The sequence below is a fragment of the Leucopleurus acutus genome, assembly GCF_964270905.1.
Source record: "Leucopleurus acutus genome assembly, chromosome: 4".
NCBI lineage: Eukaryota > Metazoa > Chordata > Mammalia > Artiodactyla > Delphinidae > Leucopleurus > Leucopleurus acutus.
The window spans coordinates 30,385,262-30,410,842 of NC_139146.1; the positions used below are offsets into that span (position 1 = coordinate 30,385,262).

General features: G+C 38.4%; 1 protein-coding gene across 4 annotated transcripts in view; it reads right to left on the reverse strand.

Annotated features, from left to right (window-relative positions):
* The window catches only part of SEC24B (SEC24 homolog B, COPII coat complex component), a 93,967-nt gene that overhangs the window by 52,696 nt on the left and 15,690 nt on the right, over window positions 1-25,581 (reverse strand). For 2 of the 4 annotated variants that reach the window (XM_082838813.1, XM_082838812.1), the window contains exons 2-4: window positions 19,329-20,072; window positions 9,268-9,441; window positions 270-374 (exon numbers count right to left, since the gene is read on the reverse strand). In XM_082838813.1, coding sequence (XP_082694939.1) covers window positions 270-374; window positions 9,268-9,441; window positions 19,329-20,072 — 1,023 coding nt within the window. The remainder of the gene's footprint in view (window positions 1-269; window positions 375-9,267; window positions 9,442-19,328; window positions 20,073-25,581) is intronic. The other 2 variants (XM_082838811.1, XM_082838810.1) reach the window with 1 other exon arrangement.

A 25,581-nucleotide genomic window follows, 5' to 3' on the forward strand; every position in this document is an offset into this window, starting at 1 on the left:
AAAATGCGCTTCGGAAAGAAGAAAGCACTCTATCTTCGTGAAAAATGCATTGTTACTTACAAAACGGTAGAGGGGTCCAAAGGAGAAAACACAAAACAAATAAACATGCAAAACTCCTCATTTCGAGTGACCCAACCTTCTATAACTGAAACCAAGCTATTGAGCTAAATCTGCAAAGACACATTTTTTTAAGGACCAGTAAGACTGTGGACATAAAAAGAAAACTCGAGCAGGGAAAGGTCAAGAACTGGTGTAAAGCTAAAGCAGACCTGCTTCCTCATCCTCCTCCTCCTCTTCCTCATCATCGGAAGTGGATGACAAGGGAGTTGGTGCGGAGCTAGCTTGATTATTAACATATTCACCATACTGCATGCCTGTAAAGTGGAAAGCACAAACACAAGAGTCAAACCAACAGGAGAGATGAGAAATAAAATTCTGACATTGCATTAAAAGTGAGAAAGAACTCTGACATTCCGAAGAACATCCCAGCATGCATATTAATATCAGCTAACTTATTATCAAAACCGAAACAAACCGTTAGAAAATCTCTGCGAAGCAGTTTAGTAAAAGCAGCTTTAATATGAACTAATTGGTCTAAGTGTAAAAAAATAAAAAGGACCATGTCTGACACTGTTAATATTTAGGAAACTGCACTGATACTCTCTGAACATTTTACTGAGCTCTGTACATGTTTACCTTCTTTGACCTTGGGGCCCTTGTGGTATACTTCCTTTGGGACTGTGTATTCTTGGTGAGCAGTGATCATTTCTACTGAAATGAATTTATACAGCACACAACACACGTACAGATACTTGGTACCTTCCTTCTGCTAATGCCACCCTGCTGGTAACTCAGTTCTCATAACGGAAAAACAATGACAGTTAAAGGAAAGAACTGTATTGAGCATAGTTCTCTGCTCAGAGTAGACGCTCAAAAAAAAAAAAAGGCTTATTAACTGTGGCCCTACAAGTGAGACAATTACAGAAAAGTAAATTTTCTGAGATGGCCAATCATCTCAGCATCAGACTAATGCCTACATGTGAGTCTGAAGTAGGTGAATGAGACTAGTCCTCAGTGTGAGATACAGCAAGAGAAAGCAGAGTCTGTGGAAAAGGCCCAACAACTGGTAACTGTATAGTACTTTCCTTTAAAAAAAAAAAAAGTTGATTGCATATTATTATTTGATTAATCTAGCAAAATCAAGACAAAAAAATTAACATCCACAAAATTTTTAAGACTTAACAAAATGCAAACGCTTCATAAATAAAAATAAACATCCTTACAAAGAAAAATCTTATAGCTCAATTTGAAAAAACAGTAACATAGTGTGGATTTTCAAGAACATTTCACAATATTGGAAGCACAATGAAGCCGTGCCTCACCAAAAAAATCATGTGGTAGACCTCTGATGTTCTCTTCATTGTTTCTTTCAGATGACCTTTTTTTTTTTTTTTTTTTTTTTTTGTTTGCAGTACGCAAGCCTCTCACTGCTGTGGCCTCTCCCGCTGCGGAGCACAGGCCCCGGACGCGCAGGCTCAGCGGCCATGGCTCACAGGCCCAGCCGCTCCGCGGCATGTGGGATCCTTCTGGACCAGGGCACGAACCCGTGTCCCCTGCATCAGTAGGCGGACTCTCAACCACTGCGCCACCAGGGAAGCCCCAGATGACCTTTTAAATTAGCATGGAGAAACATAACTCATGCCTATAGTAAGAAAAAAGCTATTAAAGAGTAAAATCTGAACTTAGAAGAGAGCAAAGGTTAAACTGTATATGAATGAAGCTTTGATCCTCATGACTAAAGAAGTCATGGAAAAATCTGATAGCTTTGCTGAAACATGTTTTAAATACAGATAAAATGGCAGTTATCACAAATTCATCTGAGAAAGTAAAAATCAATGTAAAATAAGTTCAGGCAACACAAAAAATAAACTTGGTACCTTGAAAGACCAAATTCAGAGTGGCATGTTCCTCTAATAAAGGCCTAGTTAAAATGAAAATTTGACTAATATTAGGCCTTAGGTTAAATATATTAAGAAGTTTATAACAGACGTAAGTTAACAGTAAAAAAGATTTTATAGAAAAGAAATTCTTCAATTTAAGAACTTCTTTAAAAACGAAGTACTTTCCCAAAATGCCAATTAGCATTGCACTTTAAAAAGTACACATGTATGTATGTATATAATAAGCAGAAATAAGAGAAAGAAGAAAAAAAAGAAATTACATTTACTGTGCTAAGCTAAGAGAGGCCAAAAAACAGGAAGAAAATCCATTCTTTTCATGACTGAATCACTCTGTAGACTGCTGACTCTAATCAAAGAAGCCAAAGCATAGGGCAAACCTATATGTATTATAAGACAAATATTTTCCTCTCTTTTTCCAGATTTACTGAATAAAAACAGATATCACATATTATTGGAAAAATATCCAATGCTTAATTGGAAGCAAATGAGATGGCTATCCAATGATTAAAGAAAAATTTATAGAGCAACTACTTAATGCACTGGAACAAAGCTATAAATAAGAACAGAGTAATATTATTTATTACAATATCATTTTAGATTACACAGTGGTTGCCAACTTACTGTATTAACAGAATGTCACACAACATACTTAATTTTACTGTCCTAAATAAAAGATGCAATCCTTTTTGAGAAGTGCCGGAGAGGAAAGTATCAAGATTTAAGCTCTTCCCAACTGCGACTCAATATTTAAGGCTCAGAATTTAGCCTTCCTTTGCTCGTTTAAGGAAACTTTGTTAAAAGCTTGGGAATACTAACAGCAGAAGGACATGATATTTTAGTTCATCCACAGAAGAATGGTAAGAGCTCCAGAATAACAATCAATTGACATTTAAATGCCCTGCTCTAGGTTGTATACAGCACACTGTCGAAATGTCCTGGGGTACCTCCCACCCCAGCCATCACCACCAAACAAGGAAGGAATGCCACACCCTCAATTCATTCTGTCTTAAGCAGAGCTTCCAAGGTATGGATCTAGAAAACCAAGAGGCGGGATGCTATTTCACAGACTGAATGACCTGATGAAGAGCCTGTTACTGACAGGGCCCCAATATTTTTAAAAAGACATTCTGTTTAAACTACCTATCATTAAAGTACCTTCAGGCCAATTTCTCCAGGAGAGCTGGAGTTGCTTAATAAAAGGCATCTTTACTGTTCCACTGGGAATAAATAAAACTAGTCTTAAGAGAAATCAAACCCCTTGTGGAGGTTAGCTTTTTTAAATTCAAGAGTTCAGACTTTTGAGAAACTGTTACCTTTCCTAATCTGCTCTTCTAACTAGGTACACACACTAGAAGACTTTGCAAGGGTTCCCACGAAAGAAGGCTTTTAAGGGAATCACTCTCCACAGTACTCTCTTTCCTACATCTTATCCACCTAAGAAAGTACCTGTGTTAAGAACAGACTTTTTCTCACTTTACAAAGGAAACACATTACCTTAACTTATCCTAAATCTTACTAGGAAAGCTTCCTTCTTCTTTAAATGATTGACCAAGGCACCCTAAATCTACAGACTATCTTTTACCTTGCCATACACGCTGCAGTTAAAAATGAAACATATTAGAAATAGGGTTGGCTTTATTAATTCAGAAATAGTGAAAAGTAGGGTGGCGGCAGTAATGGTAAATTTATTTAATGATTCTGCATGTGTGAAGGCCCCAACCACTACTGCCAAAGAATCCATTGCTTTTGAAACAGTCACATGAGAACAAAGCAAAAACAATAAGAAATACTGAACAGACAAGCAGCAGGACATTATGGATAAAGATGGGGTCTCTGGGTTCAATTCCATGAAATACCACTTACTAGCTGTGTGTCCTTGGGCAAAATTACTAACCTCTCTGTTCTTCATTTATATCATCTGTAAGGTGGGGTAATAACTACCTCAAACAGCTGCTGGGAGGATTAAATGAATTAATATATTTTAAATCTCATTAGAATGGTGACTGAAATATAGTAAATACTATACAAGTATTCACTACTATTACTTTTATTTATTTATTTATTGTTTTGCGGTACGTGGTCCTCTCACTGTTGTGGCCTCTCCCGTTGCGGCGCACAGGCTCCGGATGCGCAGGCTCAGCGGCCATGGCTCATGGGGCCCAGCCGCTTCGCAGCATGTGGGATCTTCCCGGACCGGGGCACGAACTGGCGTCCCCTGCATCGGCAGGCGGACTTTCAACCACTGCGCCACCAGAGAAGCCCACTACTATTACTATTGAACTTTAAAAACATGTTTTTGTATATATTTAATTAAAAACAATTATTTTCAACTATTCTTAATATTTATCCCTAGGACAAGTCATTAGTTAGAAAAAGAACCTTCTACCAACCTGAATCATATTCTTAGTAATACTAGTTCTTTTAAAAATAAGTAGAACATTTTCTAGGCCTACCAGTCTTTTTCAAGAGACACTGGATAAAAACTCATAGGTAAAAATTCTACATGTTTTTTTCAGAAGCTATGAGATGTTCAATAAAGTACTTTACAGCCTATTTTATCATAAAATATTTATAATGGTTATAATCATTTCATATCCCCTTATACTTTATATAGTACTTAATGCTTTCTACCTCCTTTTAACCAAAAACAAAACAAAACAAAAATTTACTAGCAGGTAAACCTATTAGTACTGAGTAGTATATATATATATATATAAAATAAAATACATGGGAACATTTTTATTATGATATATGATGAAATTAAGAGTTATTTCTAATTTTTATGCTTGATTCCTATTTAAATACTAAAAAAAGCCAAATAACAGAGTTTGATACACACTATGCATATATTTACCACAGGAATACAATGCTTTTTAATATAATCCTTGCTTCCCAAATAGCCTAATATTAGGTACATATTACAATGCTTTATTTCAAATTTGGCAATGAGAAGCAGCATATTGACTCACTGCCTAGCTTTTATAACCTATACTATAAAGAAGACTAATCTCTGACATTTAAATTTGATGCTCTTAGTAATCTGGCTTAGGAGATGTAGGACGCAATTTACTTCTCAGCGGAGTTTATGATACCCCTTGAAACTTTAGGAACACGTTTCTCTGAATTAAAAAATTAAATCAGGCTTTTTGACAAAGAATAAAATTTGTGTCACTGGTTTGAAGATGAGGACTGCCTTTGCCAATTAGGTTATATGGAGATGCCATCCGTGAGATAAATGACTTACATCACAGCTTGAAGTTTTTGGTAAAAATACATTAAAGTATGTGATATTTTACTGGCAATGATATAATAAAATTCATAATATTTTGAATAATTGCTAACTCAGTAAAACAAACACTGGGTTTGGAAGCAGAAGATCTGCACTGGGTCTTGGTATCCCTTTTGGGAACTTCTATGTCTTTGGGCAAAACACCTAACCTCTCTAAACCTCAGTTTCCTCATCTATAAAATAAAGGTGTAATATGATATGTCTGCTTCACATGATGGTCAAGTGAGATAATAAGACTTAAAGGTATTTTAAAATTGTAAACTGCTACATGAAATAATAATGCTACCAACTATCTACAATCTGGAAAATAAAATTCAACCAAAAACAATAAAAATTTCTCACATGTAACTCAGAAGGTTAAAAAACTTTATAGAACAATATTGCTTTAATAAAACCCTTCCAATACCATTCCTATCTACTTTACATGAACAAAGTTTCTCAGTAATCATATATATGCAAATAAAAACTATGAATGAAATTTTTCTTAAGTTTATTATTCTAATAATGAATCATGCAATTCAGGTGCAGAAAGCTATGGTGGGATGGAGGGAAAGCCATTTATCTCAATGAAAGATGTATTTCCAATAAAAATGTACTTTCCATTAAAAAAAAGTACCAAAATTCACGATGTTTATGTTGTTTTGACCCACTAGATACTGACAATAATTGTATTGATAGAATAATCCAGAAGAAAAAATGTTAATGTTTAGATACTTATGGTTATAGACAATATTTTAAAATTTCAATTATATATAACATTATTGTAGCAGAAAAGCATGATAGAGTGATAAAAGAGTTTCTAGTTTAAGAATATATATTATTACTACATTCAAGGGAAACATTCAAGGGATGTTAAGAAGAAAAAGGAAAAATGTAAACTTTCTAAATGTTAAAGAAGGGCTAATTTCACTTTCTTTCTTTCTTTCTTTCTTTTTTTTTAATCTTTTGGCCTCACTACACGGCATGTGGGATCTTAGTTCCCCGACCAGAGATCAAACCTGCAGCCTCTGCACTGGAAGCACAGAATCTTAACCACTGGACTGCCAGGGAAGTCCCTTCACTATCTTTTAAAGGATGACAGGCTTCATTCCAGTGGATACACAGAAAAACATAACATCTTTTTTTCAAAGTCAACATACGCAGTATGTTGAAAATTATATAACTGCAAGTTTTTAAACTTTTGGTGAAAAATTTTAGATGTCAATCTAAAAATGTTCAAGTAGTTACAGTTTTTTCGAAAAATTTTTAGGAGATAGATATGCAAGCAAAAATTTGAAGCCTCTCCTGTAAAAACCAGTAAAAAATGCTGAGAGAATAGCTCAGAAAGGGTGTCTTTGAAGCTGGGAATGTCAACTGAAAAAAAAAGCACAACCTAAAAGTTGAGAACTGTGTTATTTGGTGGACTTTCTGAGGACTTCAAGCCTGGAAGACAGCCTCTTAGGCAGCTCTGAGGAATGGCTCCGAAGAGGTAAGGGAGGAGCCGGGACATACAGAGGTTTTGCAAAAAAGACCAGGGAGTCGGAACATCAAAAGATGACCATTAATTAAAGAAAACCAGGTATCTCGTCAGTGAACTTAGCACTCTTCTGTGTATGGGAAGATGCAAGAGCCTGGGCTCACTGAAATGATTCCTTTCATAGGTACCATAGCTCTCTAGGGCGGTGTTCTGTTCTTTCCTATCCTGAGTCCCCTCGGGTGCACTGCTGCGGGGTTGGCTGCAGTGGCTCAGGGCTTGGCAGTTTGTCTCCATCCTGAGTTCCCTCGGGGCTCACTGCTGGCGGCAGCTTTGTAGTGGCTTGGTGGCTCAACATTCTTTGCTTTATGGCAGGCAACACTCTTCATCCACAGGAGAAAAAGACTAACCTCTTTTAAGTATCAATACTTTCGTAGTCTTATCAGACCCACAGCATGCCCTACACAGCTGTACCCTGCACACAAGGGGCGTCAGTCCTGTAAACTACAGTTTGCACAACGTACATGGGGCCATAACTCATATGCATCTCTGTGTGTATCCAGATCTACCCAAAGGCAATGAGACCACTAAGTGACCAATCTCCTACTTCAGAAAAAGGAACAATAAAAGCTGCAATTCAAAGGTCTCCAGCATTATCTTTCCTGTTACTTATTCAAGGAGTTTACCTTAGGTAAATCAAGAGTTTAACAGCCAACAAAAACAATAATTCAGCCTCATTTATAGAAAGAGCACAAAATAGAAAGGTTTGAGTTGAAAATCTTTCACTCTGGTGGCTTCCCCTGCGGTCCAGTGGTTAAGATGCTGTGCTTCCACTGCAGGGAGCACGTGTTCAATCCCTGGGTGGGGAACTAAGATCCCACATGCTGTGTGGTGTGGCCAAAAGAAGAAAGAAAAATCTTTTACTCTGCTATTTACTAATTTATAATCTTGGGCAAGTTACCTAATCTTTGTGAATGTCACTTTTCTCACCTGTAAAACCAAGATAATGTCTACCTAGTAGAATTGGTAAGGGGATTAAATGAGATAATAAATGTAAGTATCTGGCACATTGTAACTGCTCGATAAACGATAGTTCCTTCTCTTTTCAAATCTATCTTATTAGTAAGAAAAAGGAAACATAATAATCATAATTATTTAGTGGGAAAGTGGTTTACAAAATGATACAGTAAGATGATAGGATGGTATTTAAACTAAAATGGTCAAAAGAAAAATGTAATAGGAAAAAATAAATTAGCGGGGGCAATGTAAAGGGCCAAAACAAGCAGCATATATATCTTAACATCTGGAAGGTAATCATCAATGTAGAGGAAAGACATCACTCATTTAGTTAGGGCTCCTATGTACCCCTAAGTTTCTTCTACTCATGATAAGTACAACTTTCCTACCAGCCCCTCACTTTGAAAGTAAATGCTTATAATAACTAGATTCTATTCCTAATACACCCACTGGCTTGTTGGGAATCAGTGGACACTCTCTGGTGCTGCAGTTGGTTTTCCTAAAAAAAAAAAACAAATAAGGAAATCTATAATCTATAATCTGATCAAAGGATAGAAAAGCCTCTGTTGACCACAGGAACACTCAGCAGATATAAGCAGTGAGATCAGCCTAAGGATTTATGTTGCTTTTTCCAAGTCTCAGAACATAAGAGAGTTCTTCATACTCAAGGTGAGGGGCCGTCACTACATAGTGAATATAGTCCCTAAATATTACTAATGATTGTGCTGGAGATACAAACCACATTTTCCTAAAAACAGTTATCTCTCATCATATGAAAAATACAGTATATTAACCTGAAACATCAATAGATTTGGAATTTTAGCCAGACAGAGAACAATCAAGAATACAATCAAAAGAAAAGGCAATGTGGGGAAATGGTCAAAACAACACATTTTAGTCACCTGTCACTTATTTAACACACGGAGGATATTAAACAAGCAAACAAATAAACCATATTGTTTGTCAATGATGCAAGAGTGTGGCTTACAATTTCATTTTCATCCTCTCATTCTCAAAATTGGGTCAAAAGTTACTTTCCATTAATAATAATGACAAGCAAAGAAATCATCAAATAGGATATGGAAATTCACAAAACAAGGAAATCTTGGGTGTTTCATCCCAAAAGAAACTATAATAACCTTTAAAAAATAGAAAATAAATGGCCCATAATGAAGGGATGGAGTAGTAAATTATAATACAATGACATAATGAATTAGCCATGACTATAAAACTGTACAGAGATATATGAAGAACTGCATAATTTAATAAATGTAAAAGCAAAATACAAAATGGTATGTAAACTATGATTGCAATGATATAAAATATATAACAGATTTAACAAAATTCTATAACATAATTATATAAAATCATAAACAGCGTCTGGAATATATTAAAAAATAGTGTTTGAATTGAGATTATAAATTACTTTTTCTCATATTTTCCATAAATTATGCTTAATCAGTTTGACTTTTTAAATTCAGCTATTTGAATTGCTGTGTGCGTATTTATATGTACAATATATACAGTATAACAAATTTTTCAAATACCTTTCTGCTGTAATAGCTCTGATGGCCGTGCAACTGAGGCCAAAGGCTCAACTGGGCGACTTGCAGCAGGAGGCGTTCTTGTTGACGAGGCTCCTGACAAAACAGCGGATGCTACTGGGCTGGACTTGGGAGGCTGAACATTTTGCATTACAGAACAGGACAAAGTATCTGCAACTGAAGACAAGAAACTATTTCATCCACAGCAGTAAGCTTGAAATATATTAAAATACTAACAAAATACAGTTAATCTGAAGTTCTTGTAAGAAACTTCAGCAGCATCACATTTATCTACTATATCTGTATCTAGAAAATAATGGGTCCAAAGAAATGATTTTCAAAAAAACTAAAAACTTATTCACTAAATGTTTTTAGAAGTCTTTAATGGCAATTTTCCTAAAACATTTCACAAGCTTCCATACCTTCTTAAACAAAATGAACCCCAAACAGCTTTTCTTTACTAACTAATGACCACTATTATTATTAATTATTGTACTGTGCAATGGTACCTTAGATAGATTAAGATGAACAGAGGTTATTTGCTTCTGCAGTAATGTGACTCATGAATTATACAGATGTTTCTATTAGCTCAGATCCCATTTTGTATTGTAAACTGCCACTTTTCATTTGCTGTTTCTAATCAGATCCCATATCTCACAGGTAACTAAGTAAGGGCCTGACAGTAACATTAGGTTGGATCTCTGGAATAAAGTACATGTGATTCATAGTTGGCCTTTTTGATAGCTCAAACTGCCTGACCTACAGGATCATCTTCAGCCAACCAAGAGATAACTGAAAAACCTATGATGACAACATAAGTGTCCACTGATGGATGAATGGACTTTAAAAATGTGGTGTATATATTTATATATACATGTATGTATATATGTGTATGCATATATCAATACATGCATGTGTGTATGTGTATATATACAGACATATATACAATGGATGAATGGATAAAGAAAATGTGGAAATGAAGAAAACATACACACACAATGGAGTATCATTCAGCCATAAAAAAGAAGGAAATCCTGCCATGTGACAACGTGAAGGGACTTTCAGGTTATTATGCTAATTGAGACAAATCAGACGAAGACAAATAATGCATGGTGTAATTTATATATGGAATCTAAAAAAGCTGAACTCACAGAAATAGAAAGTTTTGGTTGCCAGAAGCAGGGAAGCAGGGGAAATAGGGAGATATTGGTCAAAGAGTACAAACTCTCAGTTACAAGATGAGTAGGTTCTGGAGCTCTAATGTATAGCATGGTGACTACAGTTAACAATACTGTTATCATATACTTGGAAGCTGTTCAGACAGTAGATATTAAATAGTCTCACCATATACACAAAAATGGTAATTATGAGAGATGATGGATGTATTAACTAACCCTACTGTGGTCATCATTTTGCAATAAATATGTATATCAAATCATCATGTTGCACATCTTAAACTTACACAATAGTATACATACACATACAGACATGTACATATGTGTATATATGTATGACATGTTCATATATATATATGAACAAAGTTAGGTCTAAGACCGAAACAAATGCAAGAATATAGTGACAGAACAAAATGTGATACATTTCCCAATAGTGTACAAATGATATAAATATGAGAATGGAGAAAGAAGGTGGAAGGTAGTCTAAATACGTTAATTGCCACATCATTTTTAGGAAGGACAAACATCATTGTGAGACTGAAAACACAGTCACAATATTTTGCAGTTCCTCTCATTGAGAAGTGGAATCTATTTTCCCACTCCCTGAATTTAGGCTAAACTTTCGACTAGCTTTAATCAACAGAATGTGGCAGAAGTAATGGTGTACAAGTCCAAGACCTCAAGTCTCAAGAGGTACTACAGCTTATGCCTTTCTGCTCTAGAAATGCTGCCCTGAGACCATCACGTAAGGCAACGGTCCCCAACCTTTTGGCACCAGGGACCAGTTTCGTGGAAGACAATTCTTCCAAGGCCTTGGGTGACAGGGGAATGGTTCAGGTGGTAATGCAAGCAATGGGGAGCGGTGGGGAGCCGCAGATGAAGCTTCGGTCGCTTGCCTGCCGCTCTCCTGCTGTGTGGCCCGGTTCCTAACAGGCCGCGGACCAGTACCAGTAGGCAGCCCGGGGGGTTGGGGACCTCTGACGTAAGGAAGCTAATCTAATCATGTGGAGAAAAACCTAGGTGCCCTCACTGAACGGTGCGCACCAACTGCTAGACATATGAGTGAAGTCTACGATCCTCCAGCCCAGCCAACTCTCCAGCTAAATGAAGTCACATGAGTCCAAGAAAACGGGCAGAGGAAATGTCCAAACAACCCAAAGAACTATGAAAAATAATAAATAATTTTTGTTTTAAACCAGCATTAGATAACTGGTGAAATCATTAAAAATGCTAAAGTAACAGAGCGATGAATATATTTAACAGTACAAAGTAAAAATTAAGATATAATCACCTAAAATTGAGTGATATAAAAAAGGAAAGGGGTGTGGAAGACAGTAAATATATTAACTTTACCTTTGCTCATAATAAGAAACTAAAAGACACTGTCTAAAAATATAGAAGATATTTCTGACTCTGGTAATGATGATCTAGGTAATTAGGATCAAACCTTCTACTAAAGGTAACTTTAAAAACTATACTTAAAAAGATCTTCTTAAAATAATCAAAGATCTAACATGATATTAATGAATCTCTGGGTGAAAATCTGTAAGAAATTGAAAACTCAGAGAAATAAGCCTAACACTCAGAGCTGCTTTCACCCTGTGGTTATCTGTTGAAAACCTGATCTGCTGTTTTCTGTAGCCTTGCAGAGCATGGGAAGCAAGACATCTCCTACAGCACACCCAAGATGGGGCACCTGATTCAGCACCCCATACCTCCACTTTTAGGATAGTATCTGAAGGGTTATAACCTCGGGCTAAGGATAAACCAGGAAGCTAAGCCTTACAAAAGCCAGCAGCTTTGATTCAGAACATATGCACAGTCCAGTACATCTAGACACTTGGACTTGGATGGATGTGATCACAGGCTGGTAGTACCTGGAGGAAACTGGCAGAAGGAAATATAAATCCTCTCTGGAGAACAATTCCATCACCCTAGGCCTCAAATTATTCCCACAAGTAATTTTTCAAAAACAATTCCAAGCACAAAGTCTAAGATAAGTAGTTCAGGTTTGAACACGGCCCTCTGTGTTCTCCAGTCTCCAGCCTGATACACGGCATCACCCTCCTTACAGTCCTTCAATAGTCTGCCAGTGGTTGAGGGTGAAGACAAAACATCTTACCCTGAACACTTCTTAACATGGTCAACGAGGCCCTGAATGATCCTGAGTTCCCAGCCTCCTCCTGGCCCATGGTTCTCCTCTAGCTTCACTGGTCTTTCAGTCCCTTGAACTTGCCATGCTCTCTCCCATTAAACGGGAATACACTTGCTCCCCCTTAGATGTAATAAATTTTTTTCTTTAATAAAATAATTGATACAAATAAAAGGTGACACGTATATGTGTATGTATTTATAAAATCATAATAAAGAAACACCCATGAACTCAGCATCCAACTGTGAAAATAAAACATTTCCAATACTGTTGAAGCTCTTGGTGTACTCCTCACGGAAGGTATTCCCTTACCTCCCTTCTGAACTGTGTTCCTTATTCTCTTGCTTTTGTTATTAGTTTACCACACAAATAAGTATCCCTAAACATTATTTTTGCTTGTTTTTTTAACTTTATAACAATAGCATACTGCATATATTCTTCCATGAATCCTGTTACATTTCTGGGATTCATTTGTGTTAATGAGTATAGCTCTATTTCATCACTTTCACTGCTGGTCAGTAGCCCACTGGAAGGATATACTGATATCCATTCTATCACAAATGGACTTTTGGGTTCTAATTTTATGTTTTCACATACAGTACTACAGGAATATTCATGAACATGTCCCTGGTACACATGTGCTAGTTTCTCTGGGGGTGGAGCTTCTCAATGTGTGTGCCACAGCTCAAAAGTGGGTATGTAGCTGTACAGCAAGGGACGAGGATCCCCTCAGCCCTGGGGGGCCTGTGGGAAGTGAGTTCCTTGGCCTGGGGAACAGACTAGACCCTTTAGCTCAGAATCCCTCCCCGCAAAATGTTATTTTCTACAAGTACTACACATTTAAAACAGGAAGTGGTGCTGTAGGGCCCTCTTATTCAAAGTGTACTCTATGGGCTAGCAACACTTTATACAGAAACTTGATAAAATCCTTAGGCCAGGCACTACTAGACCTGGTGAATCAGAACCTCCATTTTAACAAGGCCCCAGGTGACTCATACTCACAAAGTACGAGAAGGACTTCTCTAGAGTACACAGAAGTGGGATAGCTGTGTTTCAGGGTGTGGTTACCTTCAATCCCACTTATGCCAAATTTCCCTAAAATGCAGAACCAATAGGTCCTTCTACTAACACTGTCTAAGAGTTTCCTGTTATTCCACATCCTTGCCATGCCTTGGTATAGTCGGTCTTTCAAAGTTTTACCATCCTGCTGCTAGGTATAAGTAGATATCCCGTTCTAGTTTTAAGTTGCTTTTCCCTGATTATTAATGAGACTGAGTATGTTTTCCTTTCATCTGTGAAATGCCTGTTCATGTATTTTTTTCTTGGGTTGCTGGTCTTTTCCTTACTGATCTTATGTGTTATTTGTATATTCTGGATAAAATACTGTAAAATATTTTTTCTCCCGTTTCATGGCTTGTCTTTTTGTTCTCTTTATGTTGCCTTTCAATGAAACAAAGTTCTTAATTAGATGATAGTAAACCTTATCATGCTTATTCTTTATGGCTAGCTAGCACTGTGTGTGGTGTCCTTAAGAAATCTTTCCCAACTCCAAGGTTCTTCCGTATTTTCTCTCAAAAGTTTTAAAGTTTTGCCTTTTTGCATTTAAATATTTATTTCATCTGTAATTTATTTTATACATGGAGAATTCATTCTTCAGATTGCAGCTCACATATCAGAGATCAGGGAAAACTTCCTGAGTACGCTATACCTAGGGTACTCTCACCAAGCACTATACATCTCTGCTTCATGATACTTAAATAATAGTAGCAATTTTACATTTATTTGTGTTTATTTGGATAATGTTTGCCTCCCCAAGAAGATTACAAACTTCATGAAGATAAGGATCAAGTCTTTTTACTTGCTATTTTATCTCCCAGCACTAAAATAAACACCTGTCACATAGCTGGCTTTCAAGTATTTGTCAAATAAATGGAGAGAAGTTCCACAAATATGAAGGACCACAGAAAACTGCCAGCCAGAAACAACAACAACAAAACTACCCTTTTCACAAAGAGAATTTGACAGATGAAACATGGTATACTTAGAGACAGAACCTACAATTCAAAAATAAATCATTTGTCTGTTTATCTATTTATTTATTTATTGGCATTAAGGTAGTTCCCCTGTTAGTTTTTAGTAGCTCCTTAGTAACTGTACATAAACTCTTTTGAAACTAGGAAGGTTTAGCAAATTCTCAACTAATAACACCATTACCCATTCAAGTTGTTCAAACTAGAAAATTTACGTCAACTTTTATTATTCCTTCTCCTTCATAAACCTTATCAATGAATTCTTGAAATCATCTCTTGCCATCTGTCTTCTGTATAAATAAATCTCAACCTGTGTCAGCATCCTTCATCTAGATAATTGTAGTAATTCCTTCCTAGCTGGTCTTCCTGTCTCCAAGTTCTTCCTCCTGCAGTCCACCTACCACATTGCTCACAGAAGAAAGATCTGAAACACAAATCTGATAGCGTCGCCCCCTTGTTTAAAAATTTCTGATGGCTGCTGATTACATACAGGACCAAGCTTATGTTTTTCCTTCAAGTCTTTTCCTCTTACTTTTCCAATGCCATAGCCCAGGAGAAAATGGGAAACTGAGATACAGAAAAGGGACAACTGATAAAGTCAACTTTTGAAGGAAGTGGTCACAAAGATGGACATCTCATCTTCTGAGCTTGAAGAAGGAGTAAATATAGAACAATTTACAGGTGGAAGGTATAAAGTTGAGTAAAGATGAAAAGGTTCAAGAGTAGCTTTGGAAAAACTGAAGGAGTACGAGTGTGAGGGAGCATAATTATTACTATCTCACAACTCTGCAATCTCATCACCAGTTTCCAAAGCTGAAAATAATCTCTTAACTGTACTATTTGTACCTCCAATGTAGTTTTCTAACTTACTTCTAACTCGTATTTCTTTATCCAGATAGTCATCTCCTATAGGGATCTATTTTGCTTTTCCTCAGGCACATCACCACCCCGAGATGATAGATGTATATTAACTTACCAGTGGTTATACCTTAGTGTCATGTATGTTGTGGATTTTTATATAAGGATTATATAAATGTTTATTATTATTATTTTATAAGTAGATTTTTAAGTGTTTTTAAATAAAATTGTACTCAGTACTATTCTACAATATGCTGTCAAGATGTGATCCTTACTGAAGTTGTATTACTCAGCCAACTTCGTCTCAAACTAAGAAAGAGCTTCTGAACCTTGACAAATTTACCTATAGTGCCAGTTTAAAAAATTTTAATGGTATAATGACACCTTTTAAACACCAGCCAAAATTTCACTCTAAGTTAACAACTAAACATAGCCCCCCAAACATACATCACTATGTTTTTAATAAAGTAATCTGAAATTCTAGTGCTGAATTGTACTAACATGCTTTTCTAAAATAAAGAGGCAAATGGACTTCCCTGGCTGTGCAGTGGTTAAGAATCCGCCTGCCAATGCAGCAGACACGGGTTTGAGCCCTGGTCCGGGAAGATCCCACATGCCGCAGAGCAACTAAGCCCATGCGCCACAACTACTGAGGCTGCGCTCTAGAGCTCGCGAGCCACAAGTACTGAGCCCGTGTACCCTATAGCCCGTGCACCACAACTACTGAGCCCGCGTGCTGCAAGTGCTGAAGCCTGCGTGCCTAGAGCCCATGCTCTGCAACAAGAGAAGCCACTGCAGTGAGAAGCCCGCGCACTACAACGAAGGGTAGCCCCTGCTCGCTGCAACTAGAGAAAGCCCGAGTGCAGCAATGGAGACCCAACACAGCCAAATAAATAGAATTAAAAAATAATAATAAAATATAGGCAAATGAGATAACACTTACATGTCTCTTTTATTCTATGTTTCTGAATATGAACTCATCAACTGCCTAAAAGTAACAGCATGTATTAATCACTGTGTTTTTGATAATCACTTAAGTCAGGTTTATGCTTTTGGATCTTAATCCTTCACAAATTGCTTAAGAATTTTTATTATACTACCTGAAAATGAAACTAATATAACCAGGTAATAAAAATGCAATCATTCTTGTCAATTACTCAAAGATTGATTTTCACACAAAACTATGATTAATACCTAAGATTCTCATTTTAATATGACAATATAATTTTAAAATGTCCAAACCAATTAAATTGCTTGTCTTTCTAGAACATTAAAATCAGTATACCCATGGTTCCCAAACCTTGTAATTAGGCACCCAAGTTGCCCTCGCAACAAACTCACAGAGTTCCAAGGGATGTTTTAAATTTTCAAGAGAAACACAGTGACATCTGTCAAAAAACCTTGTGAACTATTAATACTAAGTAGCTTGAGGCACTGGAAAAAATATTGCGAAACATCAGCTGAGAAAGTTTAGGAACTTCTGTAATATTTAAAGTACGTTTTAAAAGTAACCTCTTTATTTCTTTTGAAATGGTGACGAGCATGGGTCATACTAACCTGAGATACACTTAATTTGTCAACTTCTGAACTACAATTAAAAAGTCATTTACCAATCTAAAGGGAAAAAATAAAGAAACCCACTTCTTAACAAATGAACTTCTAAAATTATATTTACTATGGCTTTCACAGTATAGTATCACAATTAAAAGAATGGAAGTATACCCCCTTCTCTCTGCCTAATGGCTTAATTACTACTTATTCAAATAGAAGCTAATTTTGTAATTGTTCTTACTCTTTATTCAACATTTTCTTCAACAATAGGCCCTCCCCCACAGGTATTCTATTCCTTAGCCAAGTGGCCCTACATTTCCCTGATCCTACATCTCAGCATAAATTAGTTCTATTCAGTCCCATCTCAGAATAAGACAGCAATTAGCTGAATTTCTTCTTTTTTTGTCACGAAAGTCACAAAATCCTTAAGTCAGAGGGACCTTAGGATAAGCTGATGTGTAAAAGGACTGCTGAAAGAAGAAAGAAAGAAAACAGAATTTCTAGGGGACAGAAAGCCCTGGTTCTGAGAAGGGTAGACTGAGAGTCAGAAGAAACTGAGCTTCAGGACAAGCTCTGTTTCTAACATTAATGACTACAGGCTTTCCTCATTTGTTAAACAAAAGGACTACAGTAGACTATGGATCTGCTACGCGACATCACTCATGATCAAGTCAGAAATACAGATTTCCAAGGGAATTCCCTGGTGGTCCAGTGGTTAGGACTCTGCACTTCCACTGCTGAGGGCCCGGGTTCGATCCCTGGTCAGGGAACTAAGATCCCACAAATTGCGTGCCAAGACTACCCTGGAGATTCTATTCTAGCTCAGTAAGTTGGGTTTCAAGATCACAATCTGTGCAAGGGATTCTGGTGCACAGCCAGATTTGGGAATTGTGATAGATGCTTCAAGTTGACTTACCTAAAACCCAGTTAATGCTAAACCCCTTCTTTCTTGCCTGCCTCTACCATGAAGGCTACAAAGCTAAATATTCATTTTCTAGCCTTCCCTTAAATTAGAGATGGTCTTTTAAAACAGCTATGGCAAATGGTATGTAAAATGAAATGGGGTCAATGCCACAACCCCATCTTCTTTCCTCTCCCTTCTTTCTGCTTTTAACTTTGACTTGCTGTCTACAGGTACAGAAGTTATCTTGTTTCTATAAACCAACATACTAAGGATGGCAGAGTGGAAAGGGAAAAAAGACACTGAGGACATCTAGATCTACTGCATCTGCCTAGACTTCTTGTTATGTGAGAAAAATACCACCTTTCTTGTTTAAACCACTATTAGTTGCTTGTAGCCCAAAGTGTTTCTAAACAACATAGCAACGAAAGAATAGATGATCTCAAATGCACACTTCAGATCTAATATTCTAAAGTTCTAACTTTAAATAATCTAACTGTCCAGGGAATGATACTTTTCTACAACATCCTTGACATATGGCTATCTAGACTCTGATATACAATCTAAAGACATCATTCAGAAAACGATCACAGCTTTAACAATTCCCATCCTTTACATACCTTTTCATTCAGTTCAAGAGCAGATTTTGTTAAGTTCAAGTTCACAAGTTGAATTAAAGTGAATATATCCTATGCAAACTCCACACTAAAAAACTACATACCTTGCATACATAATTTTTAAACAAATAAATTTAACCACATCTTGGTTTAGGAAGGTAAGAAAAACTAATTACAAGGGTATTCTTCATGTATCTTTCTCCATCTTCCCTGTCCTTCATCCTAACTTACCAATCTGGGGCTGAGAAAACATCAACTTTAATGTATAGGAAATATATCTTCTGTGAAAGTCACTAATAGGGGTTCACCTAGAGAAACCAGTGTGGTATTGCAGGCCATCATTTTTTCTATAGTGAATAGGGCTATGGCTGGAATAGTAACTGTCCCAAGGTTGAACTAATATAAAAAATAAAGTATTAGCTACCAAAGCATATCCCCAAATAGACCCTTCCATTTTGCCTTATTCCTAACTCACATTAAAGACAACTACTACAGAGGTATGAAAACACAGCAATAAATACCAACTGAGATCCCAATCATGGCAAGGAACCATGCTATACAAGGCAGATGGTTGGGTGGCTAATTGTGAATAGATGAAGGGGAAGGGTTCAAGAAGATGCTGCAAAATTCCACTATAAATAAAGCAAATAAATTGCAAAGGTGAGCTAATTTCCAATTTTTCTATTAGGCAGTATCATCTTTAACCTTCATGCAATAAAAATCAGATTGGAAATGCACTGATTTTCAACCATGCTTTGGTGAACTTTTCATTCAACCTACCAGGATTTGTTGGGTTGCTGGCTGTAGCCAGGGAGGTGTGGTTTTGGATTAGATTGTCTTGGGTTGACGGAAGGCCTGAAGCTGACCACGCAAAAGTATTGTATCCTGAAAGACTCTGCTGCTGGTGGTACTGTTGTGATGGTGGAGGTGGAAGTGGTGATGGATGGCTGATAGCTGTATTTTGACCAGAAAATGAATTATCTCTAATTGGCCTGACAGTCGGAGCATTCTGTGAGGTAAACATTTGCTGCCCATATGGATCACCAGCAGGTAGAGAGGGATATGAAACACTAGGATACGCAGCATTAGAAACAGTTGACAAAGCGTAGTGACCGCAAGTAGAGGGAAATCCCTGAGCAGCAACAGAAGAATTGTCAGAGTACATGGCTGGACTATTGTAATGATTCACAAAAGAGGAGTATGGCTGGGAGGCACTCGTATGCAAATGTGATGCTGATGACCCGGCACCTTGGAATGATCCCAGAGTGGATCCCACGACATGAGGGGCAGGAGGAACGCTGCCATACATCTGCTGTGCTCCTGGCTGTGGGCTTGCTGTGTTAGGAGTCACCACATTTTGTGTTGGTACCCTATAGAGACCAGAGTAGTAATCATCACACTGGCTATCCAATGGCAATGAGGTCATTTTCCCAGGTCCTTGAGAGTAATGTCCTGAGGGAGCAGTGTAGCTTTGAGGATGCAATCCATACCCAGATGGAACTTGCATTTGATTCTGTGCCGGACCTGAAAAAAAAAAAGAGCAAATATTTACAAGAATTAGTAAGAAGGCAACTAACTTTTAAGCACAGTTCCCATCTAAATGTTGCCCTAATTTACTTCTTCATAATCCCAAATTGTTACAAGAGATTATACTCTGATAGACCCACTGTGATAGCCTCCAAGATGGCCCCCAATGACCCCCACCCCCTGGTACTGACCCCCTCCCACAATATACCAGGAGTTGACTGTGTGACCAACAGCATATAGCAGAGGTAATGATATATCATTCCAAAGATCTGCCCAGTCTTGGGCACTGGCACTCTCTTAGATCACTCACTCAGTGTGGAAGAACAAAGCTGTCAAGTTGTGAAGAGCCCTCTGGAGAAACCCATGCAGTGAGGAACTGAACTCTGCTGACCAACAGCTAGAGAGAAACTGAGGTCTGCCAACAATCACAGGAGTGAGCCTGGAAGCAGATCCTTCATACCAAGTAGAGTCTCTCTTTTTTTTTTTAATTGAGGCAAATTTATATAACATACACTCAACCATTTTAAAAAGTACAATTCAGTGGCATTTAGTACATTCACGCTCTTATGCAACCATCACCTCTAATTTCAAAACACTTTCATCACCCTGAAAGGAAACCCATCCCCATTAAGCAGTTGTTCCTCACTCCTCCCTGCCCCCAGGCCCTGGCAGCTACTAATCTGCTTTCCATCTTTGTGGATTTACCTATTTTGAGTATTTCATATAACTAGAATCACCCAGTATATGACCTTTTGCCTTTGGCTTCTTTCACTTGGCATAATGCTTTCAGGGTCATCCACATTGTAGCCTGTATCCAACCTTCATTCCTTTTTATGGCTGAGTCACATTCCATTGTATGGACAGACCACGATTTATTTCTCCATTTATCAGTTGGTGGGCATTTGGCTGTGATGATAGTGCTGCCAAGGAGTAACTGGATATTAAACTTCCTATGTTACTTTTTTTTTTAACATCTTTATTGGAGTATAATTGCTTTACAATGGTGTGTTAGTTTCTGCTGTATAACAAAGTGAATCAGCTATATGCATACATATATCCCCATATACTCTCTCTCTTGCATCTCCCTCCCACCCTCCCTATCTCACCCCTCTAGGTGGTCACAAAGCACCAAGCTGATGTCCCCATGAGATGCAGCTGTTTCCCACTAGCTATCTATTTTACATTTGGTAGTGTATATATATGTCCATGCCACTCTCTCACTTCGTCCCAGCTTACCCTTCTCCCTCCCCGTGTCCTCAAGTCCATTCTCTACGTCTGCGTCTTTATTCCTGCCCTGCCCCTAGGTTCTTCATAACCTTTTTTTTTTCCTTTTTAGATTCCATTTATATGTGTTAGCTTACAGTATTTGTTTTTCTCTTTCTGACTTACTTCACTCTGTATGACAGTCTCTAGGTCCGTCCACCTCACTACAAATAACTCAATTTCGTTTCTTTTTATGGCTGAGTAATATTCCATTGTATATACAATCCATTTACATTTAAGGTAATTATCGATATGTATGTTCCTATTACCGTTTTCTTAATTATTTTGGGTTTGTTTTTGTAGGTCTTTTCCTTGTGTTTCCTGCCTAGAGAAGTTCCTTTAGCATTTGTTGTAAAGCTGGTTTGGTGGTGCTGAATTCTCTTAGCTTTTGCTTGTCTGTAAAGGTTTTAATTTCTCCATCGAATGGGAATGGGATCCTTGCTGGGTACAGTAATCTTGGTTGTAGGTTTTTCCCTTTCATCACTTTCAGTATGTCCTGCCACTCCCTTCGGGCTTGCAGAGTTTCTGCTGAAAGATCAGCTGTTATCCTTATGGGGATCCCTTGTGTGTTGTTTGTTGCTTTTCCCTTGCTGCTCTTAATATTTTTTCTTTGTATTTTTGATAGTTTGATTAATATGTGTCTTGGTGTGTTTCTCCTTGGATTTGTCCTGTATGGGACTCTCTGTGCTTCCTGGACTTGATTGACTATTTCCTTTCCCATGTTAGGGAACTTTTCAACTATAGTCTCTTCAAATATTTTCTCAGACCCTTTCTTTTTCTCTTCTTCTTCTGGGACCCCTATAATTCGAATGTTGGTGAGTTTAATGTTGTCCCAGAGGTCTCTGAGACTGTCCTCAATTCTTTTCATTCTTTTTTCTTCATTCTGCTCTGTGGTAGTTATTTCCACTGTTTTATCTTATCCATTCTTCTGCCTCAGTTATTCTGCTACTGATTCCTTCTAGAGAATTTTTAATTTCATTTATAGTGTTGTTCATCACTGTTTGTTTAACTCTTTAGTTCTAGGTCCTTGTTAAACGTTTCTTATATTTTCTCCATTCTATTTCCAAGATTTTGGATCATCTTTACTACCATTACTCTGAATTCTTTTTCAGGTAGACTGCCTATTTCCTCTTCATTTGTTTGGTCTGGTGGGTTTTTACCTTGCTCCTTCATCTGCTGCACATTTCTGTCTTCTCATTTTGTTTAACTGTGTTTGGGGGTCTCCTTTTCGCAGGCTGCAGGTTCGTAGTTCCCGATGTTTTTGGTGTCTGCCCCCAGTGGGTGAGGTTGGTTCAGTGGCTTGTGTAGGCTTCCTGATGGAGGGGACTGGTGCCTTTGGTCTGGTGGTGGGGCTGGATCTTGTCTTTCTGGTGGGCAGGGCTGCATCTGGCAGTGTGTTTTGGGGTGTCTGTGACCTTAGTATGATTTTAGGCAGCTTCTCTGCTAATGGGTGGGGTTGTGTTCCTGTCTTGCTAGTTGTTTGGCATGGGGCATCCAGCACTGGAGCTTGCTGGCCATTGGGTGGAGCTGGGCCTTAGCATTGAGACGAAGATCTCTGGGAGAGCTCTCGCCGATTGATATTACATGGGGCCGGGAGGTCTCTGGTGGTCCAGTGTCCTCAACTTGGCTCTCCCACCTCAGAGGCTCAGGCCTGACACCAGACCAGAGCACCAAGACCCTGTCGGCCACACGGCTCAGAAGACAAGGGAGCAAAAAATAAATAAAGAAAAAAGAAAAAAATAACAAATAATTAAAATGAAAAAAATAATAATAAAAAAAGAGAACCGATATAACAAGTGCTAAAAATTATACTAAGATAAACATAAAAATCAGAAACAAATCAGTCGCAGACAGCAAACCCCAAGTCTACAGGTGCTCCCAAAGTCCACTGCCTCAATTTAGGGATGATTCACTGTCTATTCAGGTATTCCACAGATGCAGGGTACATCAAGTTGATTGCAGGGATTTAATCCACTGCTCCTCAGGCTGCACGGAGAGATTTCCTTTTCTTCTCTTTGTTCGCACAGCTCCTGGGGTTCAGCTTTGGTTTTGGCCCCACCTCTGCGTGTAGGTCGCCCTCAGGCATCTGTTCCCTCCCAGACAGGACGGGGTTAAAGCAGCGGCTGATTAGGGGGCTCTTGCTCATTCATGCCGGGGGGAGAGAGGGGTACGGTAGTTATAATTGGAATGCGGGGCGAGCCTGTGGTGGCAGAGGCTGGCGAGACGTTGCAACAGCCTGAGGTATGCTATGTGTTCTCCCAGGGAAGTTGTCCCTGGATCACAGGACCCTGGCAGTGGCGGGCTGCACAGGCTCCTGGGGGCAAGGTGTGGGCAGTGACCTGTGACCTGTGCTTGCACACAGGATTCTTGGTGGCTGCAGTAGCAGCCTTAGCATTTCATGCCCGTCTCTGGGGTCTGAGCTGATAGCCGCGGCTCACGCCCGTCTCTGGAGCTCATTTAGGCAGTGCTCTGCTTTCCGTGGGCAGACAGGGAAGGAATTCCCTCTCCTTGTGCACCCCGAAACAATGGTCTCTTGCCTCTTATGCAGGTCCAGACTTTTTCCCGGACTCCCTCCCGGCTAGCTGTGGCGCACTAGTTCCTTCAGGCTATGTTCACGCAGCCAACCCCAGTCCTCTCCTTGGGATCCGACCAAAGCCCGAGCCTCAGCTCCCAGCCCCCGCCCGCCCCGGCGGGTGAGCAGACAAGCCTCTCGGGCTGGTGAGTGCTGGTCGGCGGCACCGATCCTCTTTGCGGGAATCTCTCCGCTTTGTCCTCCGCACCCGTTGCTGCGCTCTCCTCCGTGGCTCCGAAGCTTCCCCACCCACCCACCCCCTGTCTCTGCCAGTGAAGGGGCTTCCTAGTGTGTGGAAACTTTTCCTCCTTCACAGCTCCCTCCCAGAGGTGCAGGTCCCGTCCCTATTCTTTTGTCTCTGTTTTTTCTTTTGCCCTACCCAGGTACGTGGGGATTTTCTTGCGTTTTGGGAAGTCTGAGGTCTTCTGCCAGCGTACAGTAAGTGTTCTGTAGGAGTTGTTCCACATGTAGATGTGTTTTTGATGTATTTGTGGGGAGGAAGGTGATCTCCATGGCTTACTCCTTTGCCATCTTGAAGGTCTCCTCCCAAGTAGAATCTAATTAAGTCCCAGCTGATATGATAGCCTGACTACAATCTCATGAGACCCTAAACCAGAACCACCTAGCTAGGCTGCTTCATGTCCCTCAGAAACTATGAGATTAAATATTTGTTGTTTTAAGTTGATAAATTTTGGGGTATTTTGTTATGCAGCAATAGATAACAATATACCTAGCATGGAAGACGTTCAAACCTTTCTTACAGGCTTTTTTTTTTTTTTAAGTTATAAAAGTAACAATATATCCACTGTTAAAAAAAATTCAAACAATGAAGAATATAAAGTGAAAAGTACAAGTCCCGTTCTCTCCCTGGTAGCTTATGCCCTACGTCCCAGATGTAGCTACAGTTAATGGTTTCTTGTGTATCCTTTGTATACCTATATACACATATGTAATGTATATATAAGCATATATATTTAAACAGACATAGATCATACTACAGTTCGACAACTTCACTTTTTTACCTAATATATCCTGGATCCCCTTCTGTGTTAGCATATACAAACTTCATTGTTCTTCTAAAAGAATCTATATGGTATTTCATTGTAGAAACATAACATTATTTACCAAATCCCCACTGATGAATATTTATTCCAGGGAGAGAACTAATTTATGAAGTCAACTTCTTTGACGAATCTGCAGGGTAAGTTCCTAGAAGTGAAACTGGAGGTTCTAAGGGTTTTGGGGCTATTAAAATTGACCATTATTGCCAAATAACTCTCCAAAAATGTCTATCAATTTATACTGCTCAGCAGTAATGCTTAAGAATGCCTCATCTTCCCAACACTGAGCACCATTTTAATCTTTGCCAATCTAATAAGAGAGAAACATTTTAGTTTGCAATACTAGACTTTGAGTGATGCTCAGAATCCTTTCGAATGTTTCTTAGCCATTTGGGTATCTTTCTTTGTTATCTGCCCTTTTCCCACAGGATTGTGCTTCCCTTAATAATTTATAAATGTTCTTGTATGTTAAGATATTTAACCATATGTTATTATTATGTGCTGTCTATATTTTCCCTCAGGTTATTGTTTGTTTTTTAACTTTGTTCATGTTGTCTCTTGCTATAGTTTCTCAATTATTATATAGTAAAATCTTTCATGCTTGATAAAT